This window comes from Salvelinus namaycush, chromosome 34, assembly GCF_016432855.1.
Source record: "Salvelinus namaycush isolate Seneca chromosome 34, SaNama_1.0, whole genome shotgun sequence".
NCBI classification, from domain to species: Eukaryota; Metazoa; Chordata; class Actinopteri; order Salmoniformes; family Salmonidae; genus Salvelinus; species Salvelinus namaycush.
The window spans coordinates 33,824,744-33,842,648 of NC_052340.1; the positions used below are offsets into that span (position 1 = coordinate 33,824,744).

The 17,905-nt window shown below is 45.1% G+C and overlaps 1 protein-coding gene across 1 annotated transcript in view; it reads left to right on the forward strand.

The window, feature by feature from the left end:
- The first annotated feature begins 11,774 nt into the window (after positions 1-11,774).
- The window catches only part of LOC120028864 (guanylate cyclase soluble subunit alpha-2-like), a 51,758-nt gene continuing 45,627 nt past the window's right edge, over positions 11,775-17,905 (forward strand). Inside the window, exon 1 of the mRNA XM_038974116.1 lies at positions 11,775-12,508. Coding sequence (XP_038830044.1) covers positions 12,272-12,508 — 237 coding nt within the window. The 5' untranslated portion in view covers positions 11,775-12,271. The remainder of the gene's footprint in view (positions 12,509-17,905) is intronic.

Sequence of the window (17,905 nt, forward strand, 5' to 3'; positions counted from 1 at the left end):
TACAGGTATTTTAGTTCCTATAATGAATGGAAGCAGACGCAGTAGGCACCAGTTTTCATCAGCATTTCCTCCAATACTTATTTTCCTTCGATTCATCAAGTCAAGAGGAATTGATTCTGGGCAGTCAGTTTTATCACTTCACTTACAGGGGGAACTGTGTGATATGAATGTTGAGTTCCAACAGAGTAACATATTGATTAAAACCTTTAAAACCTTTAAGCACAATGCCAGTTGCAGAAGCAGGATTCCCTCAAAAAGGTCATGCAGCACATCTGGTGGATAGCCAGACAGTACGTCAAAATGTTCACATCTTTCAGTCAAAGCACACTACTTTTTCACACCATAGCAATGTATTAAGGTGGGATTTTCCAAAACTGTCTATATCTGTTCAGAATGTTGCTGCTTTGTTCTGGGTTGGAATGCCCCAGTTCTCACTTATTTTATCTGGATCTCAGATTTCTCAGCCAAACAGAACCTGCAGACATGCATTGCACTAAAACTTTCTACAAATCCACCAATAAGAGTGGGCTCCAAAATTATCTGCCGCCACAAAAAAAAGTGCCCTTCAGTATCTTTCCCAGCGCAGGAATAAAAACATTTGCCAACACCCAATAGACTCCTGTGATTTTGTGCGTTTTGCGGGATCTTCCAAGGGGATTGCACAAAGTCATCAACATAGAGAAGTAAAGATAGGGTTAATTAATCTCCTGATAAACAGTAATTTTCTTTGAAATGTGTGCCATCATAAAAAGACTCGTATCGAGAAACTCATAGGCCTTCTTTTTAAAGCTTTCTCCTGAATGTCCTTGTTGCTAAATACTTGTAACAGTGACAGCAGAATAGGAACATAGTGTAAGCTTCTTCTTTTCTTTGCATCAACTAAATGTTCTACCGGCTCCACCACAGAAACGTTTTCTTAAAAAACTGCTTCATCTTGTACGGTGTGGCGAGGGGTCCATCCGGCCCTAAAACTGTGCTCATGGGATTTGTCTCACAGACATCTTGAACAAAATCTAAGATTATGTAATTGTCATTAACACAGTCATGTTTCCTTAACTTCTCTGGGATATGTGGGACGGTAGCGTCCCACTTGGCCAAAAGCCAGAAAAATGTAGCGCCCCAAATTCAAATATATTACTATAAAAATCAATCTTTCATGAAATCACACATGAAAGACACCAAATTAAAGCTACACATGTTGTGAATCCAGCCAACATGTCTGATTTCAAAAAGGATTTACGGCGAAAGCACACCAAACGATTATGTTAGCTCAGTACATAGCCACAGAAAAACACAGCCATTTCCCCAGCAAAAGATAGTAGTCACAAAAAGCAGAAATAGAGATAAAATTAATCACTAACCTTTGATGATCTTCATCAGATGACACTTATAGGACATCATGTTACACAATACATTTATGTTTTGTTCGATAATGTGCATATTTATATACACAAATCTCGGTTTACATTGGCGCCATGTTCAGAAATGCCTCCAAAATATCCGGAGATATTGCAGAGAGCCACGTCAAATAACAGAAATACTCATCATAAACTTTGATGAAAGATACACGTTTTACATAGAATTAAAGATACACTTGTTCTTAATGCAACCGCTGTGTCAGATTTCAAAAAAACTTTACGTAAAAAGCACACCATGCAATAATCTGAGACGGCGCTAAAAAATAACAAAATTTCTTCGCCATGTTGGAGTCAACAGAAATACGAAATTACATCATAAATATTCCCTTACCTTTGATGATCTTCATTAGAATGCACTCCCAGGAATCCTAGTTCCACAATAAATCGTTGTTTTGTTCGATAATGTTCATTACTTATGTCTAAGTAGCTACTTTTGCTAGCATGTTTAGTGCACATGTCCAAACGCTCACGCAGATGCAGGCGAACTCGGACGAAAACTTCAAAAAGTTATATAACAGGTCGAATAAACTGGTCAAACTAAGTAGAGAATCAATCTTCAGGATGTTGTTATCATAACTATCCAATAACGTTCCAACCGGAGAATTCCTTTGTGTCTCTAGAAAGCAAGACAAAATAGTTTGGAACGCGCGTGACCAGGAACTGGCATTCTGCCAGACCAATGACTGAAACACCTCCCATCCGGCCCCACATCACACTAGAGGCTTCATTCCACGTTCTACAGACTGTTGACATCTAGTCAAATCAAATTTATTTGTCACATACACATTGTTAGCAGATGTTAATGCGAGTGTAGCGAAATGCTTGTGCTTCTAGTTCCGACAATGCAGTAATAACCAACGAGTAATCTAACCTAACAATTCCACAACTACTACCTTATACACACACACAAGTGTAAAGGGATAAAGAATATGTACATAAAGATATATGAATGAGTGATGGTACAGAACAGCATAGGCAAGATGCAGTAGATGGTATAGAGTACAGTATATACATATGAGATGAGTAATGTAGGGTATATAAACATAAAGTGGCATAGTTTAAAGTGGCTAGTGATACATGTATTACATAAAGATGGCAAGATGCAGTAGATGATATAGAGTACAGTTTATACATATGAGATGAGTAATGTAGGGTAACTTTTGGATGAATGGTGGAAGGCGTAGGAAGTGCAAACAGATCCATATCTTACAGGGAATTGAATAGGCGATGAGTTGAACATTGACCAGTCTCAGAATTCTCACTTCCTGTTTGGATTTTTTCTCAGGTTTTTGCCTGCCATATGAGTTCTGTTATACTCTACTACCTCATTGATACACTTGCTTGACACGTTGTAAATACTTTCAAATTTGAGCAAAAGGTGACCTATTTTTTGCTCAATGTCATTTTGCAATTCTGATTCTTCTAAAGTTTCCTCCTCTTCATGGACTTGTATATTTGAATGGACAATATGTTTTTGTACGACTTTTGTACGACCAGAGAATGAGGATTGGGGTTTTGACTCCTATGAGATACAAAGGTTCCATATACATTTGTTATAAATCTGCACTTGTCAAATACGCAGAGGACAGTTTTGTGTTTCTTTAGATGGTGTCCAAGGGTTAAAAAAAATTATTCTCTTGAGAAACTGCAAGCTCTGCAAATTTCACATTTAAAAGAAAAGATCTCTCCTGGCAATACTGACTTGTCAGTTGCATGTTGCCTTGACAAATGTACCTTAAGGGAACCCCATGTTTTGAAGGAACAGATGCAATCATGTCCATGTCTCAGTCTATAGTGCTTCAAAAGTTATGTTTGTTTGAATGCAGCCTGTTCCCGATGGAATAAAGATACAATTCATTATTTTTGTGTGTATACATAAGCTTAAAATATATTATTACTCGCACCCTACCATACCCTTGTCTTTACACTATGCCCTGAATCTATCCTACCACGCCCAGAAATCTGCTCTTTTAATTCTCTGTTCCCAAAGCACTACACGACCAGTTCTTATAGCCTTTAGCTGTACCCTCATCCTACTCCTCCTCTGTTCTTCTGGTTATGTAGAGGTTAACCCAGGCCCTGTGTGTCCCCAGGCGCTCTCATTTGTTGACTTCTGCAACTGTAAAAGCCTTGGGTTCTGTCGTGGTAATTTCCTGTATTACTAAATGAGTTTACAAACCACACACAAGTCAGAGTTATATTTTAAACTCCATCTTTAATTATATGAGCTTCACCATAGCCCTTTGACTCTCAGATCAATTCAGTGTCTATAAATGAATTCTCTGAGAGTGCTTACAAAAGAATAATTAGTATATTTTATAGCCAAGATACAACCCTCTCAACTTACATGACAAACCACAGATCTTAGGAACTTCACAAAGGGCCTTTTACTTGAAAGAGGAGTATCCCATAGCCAGATAGCATTAGCTATAAATTATCGTTCAGCTTGGTCTCTTAGACGAGGTTCTACTTCTCGTTCTTGGTACTTCCTAGTACCAAAACATTACCTCATCCAATGGCATATATCAATTGTCAATTCTAGATTCTCCCATCTCAAATACACAACCTCCTGGACAAGCTCACGGAGGGGAGTGAGCCTCTAGGTCATATACTAGGTCAAGATTCATGCAACATCAGAGGGGTAATACAATGGTTCCAGACACTGCCATACTCCTCCCCCCAATGGGAAAATGAGGGAGTGACTGGAGTACAGACATAGTGGAGCCCTTCACATGGTTTCACAGATATATTCACCTATGAAGACAATATTCAAACCTGACTTGTCCCTTTCTGATATTCTGCATATTACCAGACATGTAAAAGACAAGCCTGACCTCTCCCCTCTCTGGGCCCCAAGTGACTTTTCCCTAGAGAAGAAAGGAAAATGCAACTGCCGACAGTACATATGACAAGTATCTCACATAAGCATATTATGAAAGTAAATAAAACATCTTATTTATCTATGTTACCTAACTAATTCTGATTTAGCTACGACAGTTCATGCATGTTAACATCAGAAGCCTCCTCCCTAAGTTTGCTTTATTTACTGCTTTAGCAAACTCCACCAACGCTGATGTCCTAGCTGTGTCTGAATCCTGGCTTAGGAAGGCCACCAAAACTTCTGAAATTTCCATCCCCAATTACAACATTTTCTGTCAAGACAGAACTGCTAAAGGGGGCGGAATTGAAATCTACTGCAGAGATAGGCTGCAGAGTTCTGTCATACTATCGAGGTCCATGCCCAAACAGTTTGAGCTTCTACTTTTAAAGATCCATCTCTCCAGAAATAAGTCCTTCACTGTTGCTGCTTGTTATAGACCCCCCTCAGCTCCCAGCTGTGCCCTGGACACTATATGTGAATTGATTTTCCCCCATCTATTGTCAGAGTTCGTACTGCTAGGTGACCTATATTGGGATATGCTTAACCTCTCTGGGATATGTGGGACGGTATGTGCCTGCCAAATAAGTTCTGTTTTAGTCACAGACATGATTCAAACAGTTTTGGAAACTTCAGAGTGTTTTCTATCCAATACTAATAATAATATGCATGTATTAGCATCTGTGACTGAGTAGGAGGCAGTTTACTCTGGGCACGCTTTTCATCCAAACGTGAAAATGCTGCCCCCTATCCTAGAGAAGTTAACACCCTGACCGTCCTACAATCTAAGCTGGATGCCCTCAATCTCACACAAATTATCAAAGATCCTACCAGGTACAACCCCAAATCCGTAAACATGGGCACCCTCATAGATATCATCCTGACCAACTCTAAATACACCTCCGCTGTTTTCAACCAAGATCTCAGCAATCACTGCCTCATTGCCTGAGTCCGTTATGGGTCCGCGGTCAAATGACCACCTCTCATCACTGTCAAACGCTCCATAAACAGTAGAGGATGCATGTTTCTTTAAAAGTGCTTTCCTCACCATCTTAAATAAGCATGCCCCATTCAAAAAATGTTGAACTAAGAACAGATATAGCCATTGGTTCACTCCAGACTTGACTGCCCTTGACCAGCACAAAAACACCCTGTGGCATACTGCACTAGCATCGAACTTTTCAGGGAATTCAGGAACCAATACACACAGTCAGTTAGGAAAGCTAAGGCTAGCTTTTTCAAACAGAAATTTGCATCCCGCTGCACTAATTCCGAAACGTTTTGGGACACTGTAAAGTAAATGGAGAATAAGAGTACCTCCTCCCAGCTGCCCACTGCACTGAGACTAGGAAACACTGTCACCACTGAAAAATCCACGATAATCGAGAATTTCAATAAGCATTTCTCTACGGCTGGCCATGCTTTCCACCTGGCTACACCAACTCCGGCCAACAGCTCTGCACCCCCCGCAGCAACTGGCCCAAGCCCCCCCCCCCCCCACTTCTCATTCACCCGAATCCAGACAGCTGATGTTCTGAAAGAGCTTCAATACCTGGACCCCTACAAATCAGCTGGGCTGGACAGTCTGGACCCTCTCTTCCTAAAAGTATCTGCCGCCATTGTTGCAACCCCTATTACTAGTCTGTTCAACATATCTTTCGTATCGTCTGAGATTCCTAAAGATTGGAAAGCGGCCGCGGTCATCCCCCTCTTCAAAGGGGGAGACACTCGAGACCAAAACTGTTACAGACATATATCCATCCTGCTCTGCCTTTCTAAAGTCTTTGAAAGCCAAGTGAACAATCAGATCACACACCATTTTGAATCCCACCGTACCTTCTCCGCTATGCAATCTGGTTTCCGAGCTGGTCACGAGTGCACCTCAGCCCCGCTCAAGGTCCTAAACAATATCATAACCGCCAGCGATAAAAGACAGTACTGTGCAGCCATCTTTATCAACCTGGCCAAGGCTTTCGACTCTGTCAATCACCACATTCTTATCAGCCTTACTCAGCAGCCTTTGTTTCTCTAATGACTGCCTCGCCTGGTTCACTAACTACTTCTCGGATAGAGTTCAGTGTGTCAAATCGGAGGGCCTGTTGTCCGGACCTCTGGCAGTCTCTATGGGGGTGCCACAGGGTTCAATTCTCGGGCCGACTCTTTTCTCTGTATAAATCAATGATGTTGCTCTTGCTGCGGGTGATTCTTTGATCCACCTCTACACAGACGACACCATTCTGTATACTTCTGGCCCTTCTTTGGACACTGTGTTAACAAACCTACAAACGAGCTTCAACGCAATACAACACTCCTTCCGTGGCCTCCAACTGCGCTTAAATGCTAGAAAAACAAAATGCATATTCTTCAACCGATCGCTGCCCGCACCCGCCTGTCCAGCATCACTACTCTGGACGGTTCTGACTTAAAATATGTGGACAACTATAAATACCTAGGTGTCTGGCTAGACTGTAAACTCTCCTTCCAGACTCACATTAAGCATCTCCAATCAAAAGTTAAATCTAGAATCAGCTTCCTATTTCGCACAAAGCCTCCTTCACTCATGCTGCTAAACTTACCCTCATAAAACTGACTACCCTACCGATCCTTGACTTCGGCGATGTCATTTACAAATTAGCCTCCAACACTCTACTCTGCAAATTAGATGCAGTCTATCACAGTGCCATTCGTTTTGTCACCAAAGCCCCATACACTACCCACCACTGCAACCTGTATGCTCTCGTTGGCTGGTCCTCGTCACATATTCGTCGCCAAACCCACTGGCTCCAGGTCATCTGTAAGTCTTTGCTAGGTATAGCTCCGCCTTATCTCAGCTCACTGGTAACCATAGCAACACCCACCCGTAGCACGAACTCCAGCAGGCATATTTCACTGGCCATCCTCAAAGCCAACACCTGCTTAAGCCGCCTTTCCTTACAGTTCTCTGCTGCCAATGACTGGAACGAATTGCAAAAAATCCCTGAAGTTGGAGACTTGTATCTCCTACTCTAACTTTAAGCGTCAGCTGTCAGAGCAGCTTACCGATCGCTGCAGCTGTATACAGCCAATCTGTAAATAGCCCATCCAACCAACTACCTACCTCATCCGCATATTTGTTTTCCTGCTCTTTTGCACACCAGTATTTCTACTTGTACATCCTCATCTGCACATATATCACTCCAGTGTAAATTGATCAATTGCAATTACTTCGCTACTATTGGCCTATTTATTGCCTTACCTCCTTAATTTGCAGACACTGTATACAGATTTTTCTATTGTGTTATTGACAGTATGTTTGATTATCTCATGTGTAACTCTGTGTTGTTGTGTTGTCGCACTGCTTTGCTTTATCTTGGCCAGGTCGCAGTTGTAAATGAGAACATGTTCTCAACTGGTCTACCTGGTTAAATAAAGGTGATTATTATTATTTTTTGAACACCTAACGTGTTCAATCCATTTTGTTGATTTAAAAATACAGTATATATCTAATACCTATTATTCACACTAATGTTGGGTTACTGTAATAAAAATATCCAGTGTATCCTGTCCGAGGGGTACCGTGTATTCTGTTTACATTTCTGGAATACGTCTGAGTTTCCACACTGCGGAAATCATAGGGCCCTACAAGCCCTAATGTGAGCTACAATGAAAACACACAGACATTTGAATAAATGTACATACCTTGTCAATGTATTCTGGAAAATATGGTCTGTCCAGTACTCAGGAATGTCTGAATACGTAAATACCTATACCTAAAGCAGAGGAGTTGTATTAAAATCTATGACAATGTCAGGAAAATTAAACTTGAATGACTTCAGCTTTAGATAGCTAGCTAGCTAAAAAAACGGAAACATCGCAATCCTAGCTGACTTGGAAGAGCTGCTTGTTATCTTACTAGCCAGCCCAGTTATTTAATTTAGCTAGTTTGGCTGTTAGATTATTGACTAGATAACTACTGCACAAGGTTAACGTTTGCAGTGCTGCCTTGAACATGTTGTGAATACGTGAACAACAAGAAGGTTTCTGCAAGGACAGGTGTAGCTAGATAGCTAGGTGTAGTTAGCTAGCTAGTTACGTATTGTTTGTTCCTGTCTCAGCCTGGCTAGCTTGCCTAGCAGGCAAACATTAAATTGAAGGGGCACATGTGTTCAGTTCTACTGTATGTTGTAATGTTTGCTGACGAAGCATTTTTTGGTAAGTTAGGTAGCTAATACGTTACATGGTTATTTCGGTTAATACAAAACTTACACAAAAACGACAAAGGTTAGAAACAGCGTGGAGGCGAGTAAATGCACTGCTAACTTACTAGCTAGTAGCATGCCCACCACTAGCTAACTATAAAAATATGTGTAGAGATCCAAACTACATTCCAAGTTATAATTCGGTCCTTACCTGCCGCATGACCATTCCAGAGGAGAAAGATCAACACAACGTCAGTTGAAGTGTTCCAAGCACAATACTGTAATGAAACGGCAGGGAGCAGGTCTCGAACCCTCGACCTTTTAGCCCGAGGTTCGGCGCGCTATCGACTGTGCCGCAAAAGCATGCTCCTGCGGCAGAGACGATTTCCGCGCTTATAAACCCAGGGTCGTTACACTACTTCCTCCTTTCAAAGAGTTCAAAGAGCGCGTCCTCGCGCTAGCTTGCGACTCTACGTCTTACAGGAACGCGCTCACCGACCAAGCACACGCACTGTCGTGGATGCAGGGGGGATCACTTCTGACACCAATGTAATGAAACAGCAGGGGGCAGATATCGAACCCTCGACCTTCTAGCCCGAGGTCCGGCGCGCTATCGTCTGTGCCGCAAAAGCATGCACCTGCGGCAGAGACGATTTCCGCGCTTATAAACCCAGGATCGTTACAATACGTTCAGAACAAGATCTGGCATGTCAGTCCAACATAATAATGATAATTTAATATCATATTTTTACATTGTTGGTTGTGACCTAGAAATATTTGTTCAAATTTAGCAGTATATTAGATTGGATTTTTATTAGCAAATGCCAGTCTTTTTCAACACATATAAATTAAGTACTATATTCAAAAATGTAAGTAAAACCAAAAAACAATTATTTTAAGTAAAAATCATTGATTTTCTTTTGCAATATTTACTAAGCCTGTGGGTCCTTTTTCACAGTGTATGATGAAACTGGTTCTCATGAGGACCGCCACAGGAATGGAAGACCCAGAGTTACCTCTGCTGCAGAGGAAAAGTGACCAGCCTCAGATTTAAGGCCAAATAAATGCTTCATAGAGTTCAAATAACAGACACATCTCAACATCAACTGTTCAGAGCAGACATCGTGAATCCGGCCTTCATGGTCGAATTGCTGCAAAGAAACCACTACTAAAGGACACCAATATTAAGAAGAGACTTGCTTGGGCCAAGAAACACGAGCAATGGACATTAGACTGGTGGAAATCTGTCATTTGGTCTGACGATTCCTAATTTGAGAATTTTGGTTCCAACCACCATTTCTTTGTGAAACGCAGAGTAGGTGAAGATGATCTCCGCATGTGTGGTTCCCACCGTGAAGCACGGAGGAAGAGGTGCAGTGGTTCTTTGCTGGTGACACTGTCTGGGATTTATTTAGAATTCAAGGCACACTTAACAAGCATGGCTACCACAGCATTCTGCAGCGATATGCCATCCCATCTGGTTTGCGCTTAGTGGGACTATAATTTCTTCTCAACTGGGAAATGACCCAAAACACACCTCCAGGCTGTGTAAGGGCTATATGACCAAGGAGAGTGATGGAGTGATGCATCAGATGACCTGACCTCCACAATCACCCGACCTCAACCCAATTGAGATGGTATGGGATGAGTTGGATCGCAGAGTGAAGGAAAAGTAGCCAACAAGTGCTCAGCATATGTGGGTTGAGAGCTGGTTGAGAGAATGCCAAGAGTGTGCAAAGCTCTCATCAAGGCAAAGGGTGGCTACTTTGAAGAATCTAAAATCTAAAATGTAAAATCTTTTTTGATTTGTTTAACACTTTTTTGGTTAATACATGGCTCCCGAGTGGCACAGCAGTCTAAGGCACTGCATCTCAATGCTAGAGGTGTCACTACAGACCCTGGTTCAATTCCAGGCTGTATCATAACTGGCTGTGATTGCGAGTCCCATAGGGCGGCGCACAATTGGCCCAGCGTCGTTAGGGTTTGGCTGGTGTGGGCCGTCAATGTAAATAAGAATTTGTTCTTAACTGACTTGCCTAGTAAAATAAAAAAAGTGTTATTTTGGATGTCTTCGGTTTTATTCTACAATGTAGAAAATAGTACAAATAAAGAAAAACCCTTGAATGAGTAGGTGTGTCCAAACCTTTGACTGGTACTGCATATGCAGTGTGTGTGTTTATCCAGGGTATATGTATGCACTAACCTGGTAGTGATTTCTTCAGTTTGTGTGTCTCGGGCCTCAGGCTGGGGGGATAGTCTGGCACATGGGCAAAGAAGAGGTCAAGGTCACCAAAGCGATTAGTGTTCGACATGAATTACGCCCTGTCGCCTGCTACGGCTCTGTGGTTTTAAATGGCTGATACCGTCAGTTACCATTATCATGTGTTTATTATGGGGACAGAGTCGGTTCATTTGGGAGAGGAGGCTGGGTGAACCAAACACACCCGTTGACTTTAGTGGTGTACTATTGTTGACATATACCATAGTCTAGTCTACTAGAACCAAGTCTACCTTAAATTATTGTTTTATTTCTATGACCTTGAGTAAAATAAGAAGTAAATTATTTACAATGGTCAGTGTTCAGTTAATTATGACAAATTGGTCTAGTATACAAACACACTGAATATGTTCTGCTGGCATTGCACAGTCAATCAATCAATCAAATGTATTTATAAATCCCTTTTTACATCAGCCGATGTCACAAAGTGCCCTACAGAAACCCAGCCTAAAACCCCAAACAGCGAACAATGCAGGTGTAGAAGCACGGTAGCTAGGAAAAACTCCCTAGAAAGGCCAGAACCTAGGAAGAAACCTAGAGAGGAACCCGGCTCTGAGGGGAGGCCAGTTCTCTTCTGGCTGTTCCAGGTGGTGATTATAACAGCACCAAGATGTTCAAACGTTCATAGATGACCAGCAAAGTCAGATAATAATAATCACAGTGTGGGCAACTGGCATATGTGTGGCATGAAAACAAATTATGAAGGATCAAATCACATGCAAACACTAGGCCTATTTGATTTGTAGGTTATGGTTTTGCTTTATCCTGCAGTTACTTGTATTTTTGACTATAGTGTCTCCTCCGTCAATATCTGCGCCAAACAGCAGCCTAGCCCTAAACTAAAGTATCTCTCTCACAGGGATGGTAAGGAGGGGGGGGGGGGGGGGGGGGGGGGGGGGGCAGGGTTTAGACTGATATTATATCTGATTGGCTGAGCCGGATGGAGGTAAAATAGTGATGCTGTAGAGCTCGAGCGGACAGATAGAACTCCACGAGGTAGCGGCTCGAGCTGGTGTTTGACTGCAAGCTGACTCCGCAAGCATCTCTCTGTATCTCCCGATCCTTCTCAGGCCCGCACCTGGACACACCGTTTCCTGCCCTCTGGAGAGGGGAGGAATACAGCCAACTGCAGGGATGCGAGGGTGAAGGAATGAAAGCATGAATAGTCCACAGAGAGAGAGAGTCAGAAAGCCGTGAATCCACAGAGGATGTGATAGTGGAGAGGTGCGCAGCAGACAATACTTCAACTGGGATTTCAAAGGGGAAACAAAAAGGACAACGGTTAAAACCGTTAGACATGAGATTCAGCTGGTGAATATAGTCCCTCTCTGGCCGTCGCGAGAGCATCTTGGTTTGGGTAATACATTTGTTCTCTAGCTCGTGTCGCTCACGCTCTTGACCGGTGCGCGCGCCTCCCCATCTTTCCCACGCGAGTGAATCTGATGAGTCCCGGTGGCGGTGTGTTGTTTCGCCGCCGCACGCGTACGCGCCCAGACTTTTCGCGCATAGCAGCAGCAGCATGTCCTCGCGCAAGATCTCTTCGGAGTCGTTCAGCTCGATGGGCTCGGAGTGCCTGGAGAGCCCCGGAGATGATGGCGACGCCTGCCCCTTTTCACGCATCTGGAACGGCAAGAGCCCGGTGGAGAAGCTCGCGTGCCCGTTCGAGGACGCACCAGGACCCAAACGAGCGAACAGACGGAAGCGCGTGAACCTGGACTCGCTCGGGGAGAGCTTGAGGAGGTTAACGTCGCCCACGGTAGGATACATTTACAAAAAACACAGATAGAGAGATTTTCTCCGGTATTTCTCTCTCCTCTGCATGCGTCACCTGCGTGGTTACAAAAGGACCAGCACGCTAGAGATGACTGTTAGAATACAGAGAGAGCGAGATAGAGAGAGATAGAAGAATGGGTAGTAGATTAGGCCTATTCTATATCACTCCTTACTGAGCGATGAGGTTATTCAGGGTGAGATTTGGTGAGACTGTATCTGTTTACCTAGTGTAGCTTCCTCTCCTCCACCTGCACTGAAGTGAAAGAAGTGGACAGGTTAAATAAAATACCTGGTTGGGAGGCCTTCAGTTTACAGCATCATTAACCTGTGTTTTCAGAACAGTGTACAATAAGGAACAGAAACTAGGGGAAAATAGATATTAGAGATTAGAGATGCACTTGATAATGATGATGATGGTGATAAAGATATCCTGGTCTTATACAATGCTGTTTTTAATTTCCTTGGTCTTAGGGAAGGAAGTGTTTAGCTTGCTACGCCCTGGCCAAAAGCAGAGATGCCCCCCCCCCATCCCCCCCCCCCCCCCCCCCCCACACACACACACACACACAGAGACTGCAATCATGGTGACCCAATCGTACAAGAGCAAAGCAATGAGTGAACCACTCTTAGCAACCAGTCAACCATGACCCGGAGAACAGAGCATGTACTTGGTGTTCACTTCATGGTCCTGATACTGTCAACCAGGCCAGCCACAGTGACCCAGAACAGAGGACACACACAGCATCTTCAAACACAAATGGACATATCCTCCTCCTGTCACCACACATTACACACACATAAATATATGCAGGGAGGTGGTAGTTAGTGGTGTGAGCCATAACTGTTCTACAGTACTGTAGATCATCAACTTCCAAGGCTGTGTGTGTACTGTGGGACATGGAACTGTGCCGTAACTTACACTACATTCCCTAATTAAAGCCGTACACAGACACAGTCACATACAAACATACTGCCTTAGAGGAGAGAGAAAGAGGAGGGAGGAGAACTGCTTGAGAAGAGAGATAGAGGGCAGAGGAAGGATACGGATGATGGAGGGAGAGGAGAGAGGAAAGGAGGGCAGAGGAAGGATACGGAGGATGGAGGGAGAGGAGAGAGGAAAGGAGGGCAGAGGAAGGATACGGATGAAGGAGGGAGAGGAGAGAGGAAAGGAGGGCAGAGGAAGGATACGGATGATGGAGGGAGAGGAGAGAGGAAAGGAGGGCAGAGGAAGGATACGGATGAAGGAGGGAGAGGAAAGGAGGGCAGAGGAAGGATACGGATTATGGAGGGAGAGGAGAGAAGAAAGGAGGGCAGAGGAAGGATACAGATGATGGAGGGAGAGGAGAGAGGAAAGGAGGGCAGAGGAAGGATACGGATGATGGAGGGAGAGGAGAGAGGAAAGGAGGGCAGAGGAAGGATACGGATGAAGGAGGTAGAGGAGAGAGGAAAGGAGGGCAGAGGAAGGATACGGATGATGGAGGGAGTGGAGAGAGGAAAGGAGGGCAGAGGAAGGATACGGATTATGGAGGGAGAGGGGAGAGGAAAGGAGGGCAGAGGAAGGATACAGATGATGGAGGGAGAGGAGAGAGGAAAGGAGGGCAGAGGAAGGATACGGATGATGGAGGGAGAGGAGAGAGGAAAGGAGGGCAGAGGAAGGATACGGATGATGGAGGGAGAGGAGAGAGGAAAGGAGGGCAGAGGAAGGATACGGATGAAGGAGGTAGAGGAGAGAGGAAAGGAGGGCAGAGGAAGGATACGGATGATGGAGGGAGAGGAGAGAGGAAAGGAGGGCAGAGGAAGGATACGGATGATGGAGGGAGAGGAGAGAGGAAAGGAGGGCAGAGGAAGGATACGGATCAAGGAGGTAGAGGAGAGAGGAAAGGAGGGCAGAGGAAGGATACGGATGATGGAGGGAGAGGAGAGAGGAAAGGAGGGCAGAGGAAGGATACGGATGAAGGAGGTAGAGGAGAGAGGAAAGGAGGGCAGAGGAAGGATACGGATGATGGAGGGAGAGGAGAGAGGAAAGGAGGGCAGAGGAAGGATACGGATCAAGGAGGTAGAGGAGAGAGGAAAGGAGGGCAGAGGAAGGATACGGATGATGGAGGGAGAGGAGAGAGGAAAGGAGGGCAGAGGAAGGATACGGATGATGGAGGGAGAGGAGAGAGGAAAGGAGGGCAGAGGAAGGATACGGATGATGGAGGGAGAGGAGAGAGGAAAGGAGGGCAGAGGAAGGATACGGATGATGGAGGGAGAGGAGAGAGGAAAGGAGGGCATAGGAAGGATACGGATGATGGAGGGAGAGGAGAGAGGAAAGGAGGGCATAGGAAGGATACGGATGATGGAGGGAGAGGAGAGAGGAAAGGAGGGCAGAGGAAGGATACGGGTGAAGGAGGTAGAGGAGAGAGGAAAGGAGGGCAGAGGAAGGATACGGATGATGGAGGGAGAGGAGAGAGGAAAGGAGGGCAGAGGAAGGATACGGATGATGGAGGGAGAGGAGAGAGGAAAGGAGGGCAGAGGAAGGATACGGATGATGGAGGGAGAGGAGAGAGGAAAGGAGGGCAGAGGAAGGATACGGATGATGGAGGGAGAGGAGAGAGGAAAGGAGGGCAGAGGAAGGATACGGATGATGGAGGGAGAGGAGAGAGGAAAGGAGGGCAGAGGAAGGATACGGATGATGGAGGGAGAGGAGAGAGGAAAGGAGGGCAGAGGAAGGATACGGATGATGGAGGGAGAGGAGAGAGGAAAGGAGGGCAGAGGAAGGATACGGATGATGGAGGGAGAGGAGGTCACAAGAAAAGGGCAACCAGTGAAGAACAAACACCATTGTAAATACAACCCATATTTATGCTTATTTATTTTAACTTGTGTGCTTTAACCATTTGTACATTGTTACAACACTGTATCTATATAATATGACATTTGTAATGTCTTTATTGTTTTGAAACTTCTGTATGTGTAATGTTTACTGTTAATTTGTATTGTTTGTTTCACTTTTGTGTATTGTCTACCTCACTTGCTTTGGCAATGTTAACACATGTTTCCCATGCCAATAAAGCCCCTTGAATTTAATTGAATTGAATTGAGAGGAAAGGAGGGCAGAGGAAGGATACGGATGAGGGAGGTAGAGGAGAGAGGAAAGGAGGGCAGAGGAAGGATACGGATGATGGAGGGAGAGGAGAGAGGAAAGGAGGGCAGAGGAAGGATACGGATGATGGAGGGAGAGGAGAGAGGAAAGGAGGGCAGAGGAAGGATACGGATGATGGAGGGAGAGGAGAGAGGAAAGGAGGGCAGAGGATGGATACGGATGATGGAGGGAGAGGAGAGAGGAAAGGAGGGCAGAGGAAGGATACGGATGATGGAGGGAGAGGAGAGAGGAAAGGAGGGCAGAGGAAGGATACGGATGATGGAGGGAGAGGAGAGAGGAAAGGAGGGCATAGGAAGGATACGGATGATGGAGGGAGAGGAGAGAGGAAAGGAGGGCAGAGGAAGGATATGGATGATGGAGGGAGAGGGGAGAGGAAAGAAGAGAGAGAGATGCTGAGAAATTAAAACTAAAGACGCAAATAATTGACACTTTTTTCATTTTGTGTGTGTGTGTGTGTGTGTGTGTGTGTGTGTGTGTGTGTATGTGTGTGTGTGTGTATGTGTGTGTGTTTGTATCCACTGTGTTAATTAACAAGCCAACCCGCCTTTCATAGCATATGTATGTGTGTGTGTTTGTATGGATTCATGTACAAGTCTTTGTGATGTGAATGTTTGCTTGTCTGTGTCGGTGAATTTTGATAAAAGATGTGTGCTTGTCATTGTGTTTACTGGTTTGCTGCTGGTAATGTGTGGAGAGAGTAAGTGTGTGTGTCGATGACGTATGTTCTGTGAATGAATGGCTAAGACAAGGATACTCTCATAGGACACAAACACACTATGCCTGTATATATAACGTTGGATGAGCCAGATGCTGGTCTCCTATACACCAGGACCCGGATACACTATGTCTGTATATATCAATTAAATCAAATCAAAGTTTATTTGTCATGTGCGCCGAATACAACAGGTGTAGACCTTACAGTGAAATGCTTACTTACAGGCTCTAACCAACAGTGCAAAAAAAAGGTATTCGGTGAACAATAGGTAAGCAAAGAAATAAAAACAACAGTAAAAAGACAGTGAAAAAGCAGTAGCGTTGGATGAGCCAGATGCTGGTGTCCTGTACAGCAGGTTTCAGCAGAGGCTGTAGGATGACCCCATATGCTGGTGTCCTGTACAGCAGGTTTCAGCAGAGGCTGTAGGATGACCCCAGATGCTGGTGTCCTGTACAGCAGGTTTCAGCAGAGGCTGTAGGATGACCCCAGATGCTGGTGTCCTGTACAGCAGGTTTCAGCAGAGGCCGTAGGATGACCCCAGATGCTGGTGTCCTGTACAGCAGGTTTCAGCAGAGGCTGTAGGATGACCCCAGATGCTGGTGTCCTGTGCAGCAGGTTTCAGCAGAGGCTGTAGGATGACCCCAGATGCTGGTGTCCTGTACAGCAGGTTTCAGCAGAGGCCGTAGGATGACCCCAGATGCTGGTGTCCTGTACAGCAGGTTTCAGCAGAGGCCGTAGGATGACCCCAGATGCTGGTGTCCTGTACAGCAGGTTTCAGCAGAGGCTGTAGGATGACCCCAGATGCTGGTGTCCTGTGCAGCAGGTTTCAGCAGAGGCCGTAGGATGACCCCAGATGCTGGTGTCCTGTACAGCAGGTTTCAGCAGAGGCCGTAGGATGACCCCAGATGCTGGTGTCCTGTATATCAGGTTTCAGCAGAGGCCGTAGGATGACCCCAGATGCTGGTGTCCTGTACAGCAGGTTTCAGCAGAGGCCGTAGGATGACCCCAGATGCTGGTGTCCTGAACAGCAGGTTTCAGCAAAGGCCGTAGGATGACCCCAGATGCTAGTGTCCTGTACAGCAGGTTTCAGCAGAGGCTGTAGGATGACCCCAGATGCTGGTGTCCTGTACAGCAGGTTTCAGCAGAGGCCGTAGGATGACCCCAGATGCTGGTGTCCTGTACAGCAGGTTTCAGCAGAGGCCGTAGGATGACCCCAGATGCTGGTGTCCTGTACAGCAGGTTTCAGCAGAGGCCGTAGGATGACCCCAGATGCTGGTGTCCTGTACATTAGGTTTCAGCAGAGGCTGTAGGATGACCCCAAATGCTGGTGTCCTGTACAGCAGGTTTCAGCAGAGGCCGTAGGATGACCCCAGATGCTGGTGTCCTGCACAGCAGGTTTCAGCAGAGGCCGTAGGATGACCCCAGATGCTGGTGTCCTGCACAGCAGGTTTCAGCAGAGGCCGTAGGATGACCCCAGATGCTGGTGTCCTTTACAGCAGGTTTCAGCAGAGGCCGTAGGA